Source organism: Miscanthus floridulus, chromosome 2 (assembly GCF_019320115.1).
Source record: "Miscanthus floridulus cultivar M001 chromosome 2, ASM1932011v1, whole genome shotgun sequence".
NCBI classification, from domain to species: Eukaryota; Viridiplantae; Streptophyta; class Magnoliopsida; order Poales; family Poaceae; genus Miscanthus; species Miscanthus floridulus.
In genome coordinates, this window is record NC_089581.1 from 117,130,433 (window position 1) to 117,140,544 (window position 10,112).

At 43.8% G+C, this 10,112-nt stretch overlaps 1 protein-coding gene across 1 annotated transcript; it reads right to left on the reverse strand.

Annotated features, from left to right (window-relative positions):
- Positions 1–4,643: 4,643 nt before the first annotated feature.
- Positions 4,644–8,960, reverse strand: LOC136539440 (flavanone 3-dioxygenase 2-like). The gene is made up of 3 exons (XM_066531400.1): positions 8,454–8,960; positions 5,141–5,465; positions 4,644–4,985 (listed from the first exon to the last, which is right to left on the reverse strand). Exons 1-3 carry the CDS (start codon positions 8,894–8,896, stop codon positions 4,743–4,745), a joined length of 1,011 nt encoding a protein of 336 aa, XP_066387497.1. The 5' UTR covers positions 8,897–8,960; the 3' UTR covers positions 4,644–4,742.
- Between the last annotated feature and the right edge of the window lie 1,152 nt (positions 8,961–10,112).

Sequence of the window (10,112 nt, forward strand, 5' to 3'; positions counted from 1 at the left end):
CTAACTACCTAAGTGAAAGATCCTTGCTTATTTGGATATTGGTGCACATTAATCAGGTTAATCAGGGTGTGTTTCAAAAAAACAAGATTTCATATGAAACATTTATTCTTGTGGAACTCCTACAATATGAATGAGGCATAAATGGTTCAATCTATTATGGATTATGGCACAATCCACCCGACACCAAATGTCAGCCCATCAGCATTGTTCATAGGAAACCCGCCGTGGCCTATAGAGTAGCATACATATTATTGCGAAGGTATGTTTTTTGAAGGAAAAACTAAACCAAACATTAGCTTCTTGATTCTGAAAATTGATACAGAGTATACGGAAGAAGTTTATTTTTTCCATCTAACTATACATCACCGAGTCTGATTTTTTTCCATTAAACTTCAAAACTGAATATTTTTAGCTTTATCCATCGACATGTTTCAAACTTTGTTTTACCTATATACGTATTATTATAAAATTCCGTTATCTACAAAAATGTATTATTATAAAATCATAAAAACATGGTTAAATCTATAACAATTTGTAACTAATTTATTTCAAATAGAAAATAGGAAACTAGTGCTATTTTTAAACACGTATAATGTATCTATTCATGCTCTATTTAGAGTAATTTGGATCTTACTTGTTTCTGTCACTAATGTTGTATTGCTTGTGGTCGTGATCGTTATTCATTTAAATTGTCATTTTGCACTATATCAAACACAGGAGCTCAACCCAAAGAACCTAATGGATTCCGAGTTATGGAATATCTCAAAGGTGATGTCAACTTCAAGCCATGCTCTAACACATACATATCCTATTTACACATTGTCACATTTCATGGCTTATGCTTAACTTAATTTTGATTGCTTGATTAGGCAGTAGGTTTGGAATAAGACAAGGGCTCAAACATCATGCAATCAACATAAAGTAAAGCACAAAATGATAGTTCAAATAAATAATGACCTTGACTATAAGCAACAAAACACTAGAATCAGAAAAACTAATACGAAAAAAACAGAGCATCGATAGATGGATTGCATTTTTAGAAAAAAATATTTATCCATACATTCATTGAGTAAGGATCAAATTAGATGCTATACTGAAATATATTACAAGCTAGCAAAAGCTACTGAACGGCAGCAAACTAGAAGGATCTCTTAAAGTGAACTTCATTAATTTGGATGAGCCTGCATTAGTGCTCCATCATGTTTACTTCTGATTATATCCTCGTAGACCTCCCGGACCTTTGCAAAGAAAGCATCCCTGAAGTACATTGCAGTTGTTTGAGCACCTAACGCCTTTAACCAAAGGAACGGAATCAAAGAAATTTATGGTAGGCAAAACCTAAAATATAAACGTATCAAATATGTAGAGCAACTGATTGATACAGCCAACTTGGAAGTTGTTACTGAACCTGAACTCTTTGTTACAGGGGCATGCAGCATGCTGGATAAAATTATTTGGATCATTTTATCCGATGGCTGACATGATTATTCTGGAGCTAGAAATGTTCAGGACTGGCTATACATATTGCTTACTGGCAAATGATAGTTAATTAGCATGCATTTTCTGTCTGGCAAATAATTAGTTAATTAGCATTTTCTGTCTTTGCATATGCAAAATTTTGCACACTGAATAAAATAGCCGTACTGTTTCATTACCTGTCAGACTTGAATAGCAAGTTTCGGTACGCGAACCACTGCATCATCAGAAAAGCATATATATGAAAAGGTGAAAATTCAGTAGATAAATGGTAGAAATTCAGGCATGACAACCGAAAGATTCTGAACATTGTAGGCCAGCTCAATGCGAAATCCATCCCACATTTGTCAAATTATGCATCAAGAGCTATTGTTGTAATCTGAAGTTTTACTCAGGTCAGGTGTGGATCTTCTTACCCCACTGTATCCAATTCCAACAGCCTCTATCAGACCTGGAATCACGGGGAGCCTATCGATTGCCTGCGGCCGAGGTAACACCAAATATAAACACTGCTCGTTAGTTACTCTGTCTATCCACCCAGACAGGATTCAAGGACTTCCGTCGAAAAGGGGATACGAGGTACGGGCAATGCCTGACCAATCGCGCGGCTGCCGCGTGAAAGGTCCTTCACCTTTTACTCCGCGTCTTTTGTCCGCCTGGCCCTGGCGCCGGCTGGCTTTGTGGTGCGGACGGCAACGGATGAACTGAAACGCGTAGGCTGCCGATTTGGGAGGGGGAAGCGAGAGTCTGGGCTTTTGTTGGGCCGTTTTTCTAAGCCACATCCTAGTTCCGAAAAGAAATGCTCCGACCCTTCTTGGGGCCTCGAGAGAAAGTTGCACATAGTAGTAGATCCCCGAACTAGCTAAGAGCAACTTGAGCGGTCTCATCTGGACTTCGGGGCCTCTACTTTCTTTTGAGAATCCAGACAGCAAAAGTCTATTCAACTAGGTGTGTGGGGTGTGCGCCAGCATAGGTAAAGATAGGCTTGGGAGCTGTTGGAATATATAGCCTTTGAAATAGAGCATCTGTAATAGACTTCTTGTGATCCATCATGTATACCTTGGAGATTGGCACTATCAGCCTTTTGCTGGCGATGTTCGTCTTCGCTATGGCATAATTGATCGTTGTCATTGTTCCAAATACCACTGCTACTGGTGATGGCAAAAATATCAAGGCGAATAGGGAGTATCTTTGCTTTTGGTCGAAAAAGTCGCCGACTTGATGCCGATCATCAAAGACTCGCCAAGTTGGTTATCCAAGAATTTACCTTAGTTATCCATAGGGGCGAATCAAATACTTTCTCTTATTGATCAATGTATACAACCTTACCTTTGTATCTGGTGGTACAAGCAAGGAGGCGTGGGAATGTTGACATAATTTAAAGTAGAGATTTACTACTAGCTAGTGTCCCGATTATAAGACAATTACTTGTAGAGAAAGGAGCTCTATAAGAAAAATTACTACTATCAGAGAAATCAGCTCAATATAAGTAATTTCAGACGGTTTCTCTTTCTTTCATACATACATATAAAAAATACTCTCTTTCTTTCAGAGGGTTACTTTTCTAGAGGTAATTTCCTCCCAACTGATTACCACACACGCACAGCTATGCAGAGTCTCTGCTATTATGGGTAGCTAAGATGAAGTCACATTTCAGTTCCTGGTACTAATTTACTTTTCTACACTGTATTAATAGTATTTTGTGTCTCGTCTGTCTGTTGGTGCAGCCAGTAGTTCATTTGTTCTGTCGCCATTTATAGTAGTATGCAACCCAATTATTACCATCTTAGCATGCCTTTTAATTCTTAGATAAAGGTAGTTGCCTTTTGATTTTTCTGAAGGCTTTTTATTGTTATGTAGGCTGGTTCTGATCTGACGTAGAAGATGCTGATGAGGTTATGCAGCATGTTGCACTTTCATGAACACTAAAAGGGCGTACCCAGTGCAGAGAGCTTCCGCTCTGTGCGGGGTCTGGGGAAGGGTGTCTGTGGCAAGCCTTACCCTCACCTGTGCAATACGAGGAGACCGCGACTCGAACCCGGGACCTTCCGGTCACAGGCGGTAAGACTCTATCGATTGCACCAGGCACGCCCTTCACTTTCATGAACACTATTGCAGAATAAAGTAGTGCAATGGCTCCCTGTTTCAAACAATTAGTAGTAACTTATTCAAACAAGTGTTAGTGCCCAAATTCAAATAATTACTCCTACTACAACTTCTGCTGCTACTACTACTGTTGCTGCTGCTACTCCTAATGCTATTACCACTACAACTACTATTACAATTGTTCCTAAATCTGAATGCAGTCATCTCCTGGATTAGTTGCGCTGTAATTTTGAAAATGCCCATGATTATCCCTCTTGATTAGTTCAACTAATACCTCTTTGCATCATGTAACTTACCAACTAGTAGTAATTTTGTACATAAACTACTATAGAAATTTGAGGTAAATGAATCTGAGTCGTCTCCTGGATTAAAATGCTCAGAATAATTCCTCTCTCTTGATTAATTGCTCGAATAATACCTATACTTGTATCCTGTAATTTACCAAGTAGTAATGTAAAACTTCAACTATTGTAGACCATATAGGTTTCTAGAATTTTGTCTTGTATGCTAAAAAAATACCGCAACTGAAGAAGCAAACTCAGCAAACTTATCTCTGTTTCTCCCCAATGCATCAACAGGTCTAGCTTGCCGGGAACGCTGCGAGGGATAATAAGATCCGCGTCATGCCATGCAAGGACAAGGAGCCAACGAAGCTGCTGGATGGTGCCACCATCGCGATGGCAAGCAATTTGTAGTGTCGCGCCAATGCGCAGCTCTGCTTGTGTCCTATGTAATTCTATTCGTGGTGTATGTGTTCACGGTGTACATGAATCTACTTTATTCAGTGATTTGATTCACTAACCATGTTCGCAAAATCAAATCATACTATTTGAGCATCTTCCGAAAGGATTACTACCATTCCAAAGGATCAGAAGTTCCATTGTTTACTACCAAGAAGTTCCATTGTTTACTACCAATAAGTTCCGTTGTGTACTGAATTTTACTTTATAAAATAAATACTCTTAATTTTTTATTATTAGTTCATGAAGAACCATTCCACGTAACTCTTTGCGTATCCATAGAAACAAATCATTGACTTCCTTAATTATAGACCAAACGAAAAAAGTACGGCTTATAAACCAAACGAACAAGCCGAATGTCATGGAGAAACACAGCGAAACAGATCAGGGCGTATGCATTTGCACGGACGCCGCAGGCTGCTAGGTTCTGAACAGCTCCAGGCAGTGCTCCTGGTCCAGGTTCCTGCTCCAGAACTTCTTGTAGTACTCGTCGTACGTGTAGTTCCTGTACACGGCCGGGGTGTCCTCCGTGACGAGCTTCTGCGCGGGGCCGAGCACGACGTGGTTGCACGGGCACAGGAACGACGCCACCGACATCCGCTCCCGGTCCGAGTTCACCACCGCGCGGTGCCACACACTCCGGTACTGCCCGTTGCTCAGCGCCTGCATCATCAGAATTCAGAACCACCGGTGTTTCAGTCAGTGATGAGCATGTTTTGATTTGCTTCACTGTCACAGTATCGCTGAACGGCCGTCAACCTACTACCAGTCGCCCACGATGACATGGGACGGCAGAGCGATTAATCATCATGAGTCACCTGCAGCTGGTCGCCGATGTTGATGATGAGCGCGCCGGGCTGCGGGTTGACGGCGACCCACTTGCCGCCGTGGAGCACCTGCAGGCCGGCGACGTCCTGGTCCATGAGCAGGATGGTAAGCGCGTTGGGATCGGTGTGAGCCGGGAGGCCGTAGGTGAGCTCGGGCTCCGGGCACGGCGGGTAGAAGTTGACTGCCATGTGCTGCTCCTGCTCGCCCAGCGTCTCCTTCATGTAGCTCGCCTCTAGACCCAGGCTCTCCGAGATCGCAGCGTATAGCCTGAACCCGAGCTCCCGGACTTCCTTGCAGTACGTGCTCATGGTGTCCCTGATGATATGATCAGACGTGCGTGACAGTGTCAGATTCAGAAATAACTGCATTCTCACCGACTGATACCGTTTACACGTCTAGGAATGAACAGCACACATTACGCGTGTAGGAATCGAGCTACGGAACAGACACACTACGACATGTCTGGACTCCTAGTCAACTTGTAACTTTCAAAGTGCTTCTACACGTGGCTACTTTCCTTGTGAGTTGTGACACTCTTTGTCATTATTCTCCCGTGGCGCTAGCTGTCTACACTCCACATGTGGCTGCAGCGCTGTTAGACTAGTTTACCTGCTTGCCTGCTAGTTAGTGCTAGCTCACGATGGAAACACAGCAATGAGTGGACAAATAACTTTGGCGTGGCAATGTCCCTTGCCGTATATCCTTGAAACGAAAGTGCCGGAGCTCTCTGGCCTTCTCTCGACCTTGAGTGACGCTGCGTGCAGCGATGCAGGGCTGTCAACAAGCCGATCGAGAGCTCCAGCAAGCGTGTCGCCTGAAGCTTGAGCTTGCCAGAGGCTGACCAAAGCTCGATCTGAAGGGTCAAGCTAGGTTCGTTTGTAATTCGACCTAGTCAAGCATAAAGTGACCCAAACGAGAGTAATTAGTGAGCCATGATCTTTTTTATCATTCTAGATTTAGCTAGTCAGAGTCTATTTCAGTCTCCAATCTGAGATTGATCGCTTTATATGGTCTTGAATGACATTGATCGCTTTATAAATGAGAAGATAATAGTTCCAGATAAGGTCATATTGTTAGTCACGCTGTCACAAAATCAGAGATGACGATGTCCTAATTGACATTTTGGTCGGCCTCTGTTGTTTAAATGATTTAGAGTGAAATCTATTTTGCCACCTTCAACTTGTCATGAAGTATGAACCCCCCTACCCCCTAAACTCGAAAACCATTAATTGTACACCCTCAAATTGAAAACCACTACAAGGTGAGGGCATTGGGGATGTGCTACTGAGAGAGGGGGTGAGTGGTGTGTGTGTGTATATATATATAAAACTACTGTTCTGTAGCTGACCATAGAATAATTTATTCTGTGACCACTTTGAGTTACGATAATTACCATGCTAATTTACGAGATTACAGTAACTCCTTTCTAAGTGATATATATATATATATATATATATATATATATATATATATATATATATATATATATATATATATATATATATATATATATAGAGAGAGAGAGAGAGAGAGAGGGGGGGGGGGGGGGGGGGGGGGGTTGTGTGTTGGTCCAAGGACGCATAGAGAGAAAGAGGAAGGATTCTCACGTGGGATCTCCATGCATGCCATACTAGCAAAACTATCTTATAGACCACTTTGAGCTGCCAAATCGGGTAATTTGTTTGATTTTAAGATTTGGATGCATGATGTATGGTTTAAATTTTAGCAAAATTATCTGAAAAGAGTTGTGGTTGGTAATAATGCACGGGCTTACTTGAGCTCTAGCTTGCTAGGTTCGTGATATTTGGCTTAAGCTTGAGCTTGGCTTGTTTAGAATCCGAACCAATCTCGAAACAAGTATTAGAGGAGTCGAACACACATAATCTCTCTGTTCTAAATTATAAATAGTTCTGATTTGTCTAAATACACAATTTTTGCCACCTAGATATATATTAACAGTTACGTATCTAGATAAGCCAGAACAACTATAGTTTCGAACAGAGGGAGCAGCTCGCAAGCCTCGACATTTTTTTTTAATTTGGCTTAACTAGATGCTTGCGGTATTCTCGGCCTTACCCAACTGAACACTGCATGCTGAACTGCTGATACATTTTGCATCGACGGTGGCATGAATCACGTTGTTTTGTTTTGATATATCCTTCTGTGTGATGCCTATCCTTGCTATAATGTGAAAGGAAAGGACCGGATGATATCTATCTGATAGATTTTATGATCATTTCGTTATCTATTTGCACTTGAAAGCGTCAGCTCAAATCAGGCTCATAAAAGTTTCTTGTTCTGATGCTGTACGCCACAAAGTGGATGTCTGCATCCAAGAAAAGACATTCGCAATGCCTGATTTGCGTGTATGCACAGGATTTCCCTTTATTTCTGAACAGTCTAGGACTGGTTCCGCCTCCGCTAAAACAAGTTCTTTTCTTTTTGACTACCACCGTTTACAAGTAATTGTCACTATTAAATTTAGCTGTTTAAACTATGATTGACGACTTTTGCTCAAATACTACTATCTAGTTAAGCAGAAAGAGTATCACACCAGACATGACATCAATAATACTTTAACTATATCTTTTGTTTATGGTTATCTGCGAAATATTTACAGATGAACAACGTTAAACGCTGAATGGCGGTAAAGCCGAGGGTACTAATACTATTTGTAAACGGTGGTGTACTACTTTCTGGTGTGATGTTGCCCAAAAACAGTGCACTGTGAAGTTGCCCAAAGATGATGCAACTTTCTCTTTCTCCTATCTTATGAAAAAACTTATAAAAATGTTCTTATTCTTGGAAGCAATGGTCCAAAGTGCTAGTGGCTGTTGATTCAGTATGAGACAATCAGCGGAGCTCTCCGGAGGAGCTGAAAACCTACTATAAAATATATATAAACTATATACCGAGACAGACTACATGGGTATATAAGTTTCAAATATTATTTCCTTTCCATTCTTCAAAAAAGGTGCTGTTTCTTTACCTTTAATGAAAAAAAAGTAGTGAGCTTATGCCACTACAAATGGCTACCCACTCGTCAGCTTCAGATGGTTTTCTTTCCCGAAATTGAGTGTTTTCTTTATTCCAGCTACTACACATTATTTGAAATGTACCTATCTACCTGAACTAATTTCCCCCGATATTTTGCACTAGCAAACATCCGCTTGCTGTTTTTAATTAACTAGGAAGTAGGAGTAACCTCAAAAAAATAAAAACTAGGAAGTAGGAGTACTAACAATAATAATTGAATAAAGCTAGTGTGGTTAGTTGAGGAAGCAGAATAATTAATTAACATACTTGAAATCGGGCGGGTTGGACGGCCAATCGGGCACGAACTCGTGGAGGGGATGGCAGTGCAGCCGGAGGTAGTCGCGCCAGTTGTGCACCGTCTCCTTGCGCACGTTGAAGCTCGTGGACAGCCGTATCTTCCTGGCCGGGTCGTCGGAGTACAGCTTGGCCTTCTCCTCCGGCGGCAACCGGAAGAAGTCGCGCCCCACGGCCATCACCGACGCAATCAAGTCGGCATGTATCCCATGGTTGAGGACCTGGAAGAAGCCGTGCGAGCGGCAGGCGTCGCCGATGGCGGCGACAACCGCGGCGCGGTCGGGGCTCCCTAGGTCGACGGCAGGGATGCGCACGCCGGTGACGACCTCGGCGAGGCGAGGGCGCTGCGACTCCGGCCGGATGTAGTTCCCCGGCAGGGTGTCGTGCACGGCCGTCGAGAGGAGGTGCTCCGCCATGCGTGGTCACCGCCGCCGCGCGCCTATGGAAGTCGTCGGTCTTGCGAGCGCGCGCGCAGTCAGGAGGAACCGTAACCGTGTCCAGGATGGCTCTCCGGGAGGCGGTCGTCACGCGCTCTTTATAGCGGTCGAACACGGAGGGCCCGTGGCGTCAGCGTCAGCTAGAAGCGCCCGACGACGACCGAGAAGAGACTGATATGTGATCTCCCTCGCGTCATTAAGGATGGCAACGGGATGTCGGGGATCGTTGGAACGTTCTTTTTCTCGCTACGGAGAATTTATTCGGTTTCCGTCTCTATTAACTGTCTCGGGTATAGATTTTTGTCTATCCCTGTACCCGTCGGGCATCAGTCGGGTAACAGATAACCGATGGGTACTGCATACCCAATAAACAAGGACACTTGGGGTCGCAACTTTGCAATCGGAGACGTTTCTTCTTCACCCGGGTATAAGTGTCGGAGTCTAGGAGATGCCGAGGAGAAGGAGCGAGGTTCTGAGGAGGACGAGCAAAGGTGGCAGAGAGACCGAACTGAGGAAGCGAGGGGCACGAGCGCTCGTGAGGTAGGCGTGCTTGTGCTGCTGGCGGAGATGGTGAGAAAAAATTGAACTAGGGTTCCTAGAACACACAAACTATATATATGATTGTTCAGATTTGGGCCAAAATACCTATGTTGAGCTTCTTTAGGCCTAATACTCGCATGACAGCTCAAATAGTCAGGTTCCTCAACGGGTAACGGGGATGGGTAAACAGGGAACGTTCTCGTACCCGCTATACCCGTCGGGGATGGATTCTTGCCCATTTAGATGCCCGCGGATAAAGATATGATCCCATCCCCTCCCCTAATGATCAAATACCCGTCGGGTATCGGATATTGGGCCCGTTGCCATCTCTATGCGTCATCGCCGTGGCAGCAAGTGACGTCACCCCCTCCGCATCACGCGTAACCGTAACCAACTAAGCATGGCGGCCGAGTGGTCCTCGGTGGCGAGCTAAGCAACCTCTGCCTCTTAGGGCTTGTTTGGCACGGCTCCTCCTGAGGGGCTCCTCCGGAGGAGCCGGAGCCGTTTTGGAATTGTGGCTCCTCCAAAACGGCTCCGGCTTCTCTGTTTTTTACTAAAAAAACGACTCCTCCAAGAAAACGTTTGGCAGGGCTCCTCTGAAGGAGCCGGAGTCGAAGCCGGAGAGGAGCCCTGCCACCTTATTCGTTCCTGCTCC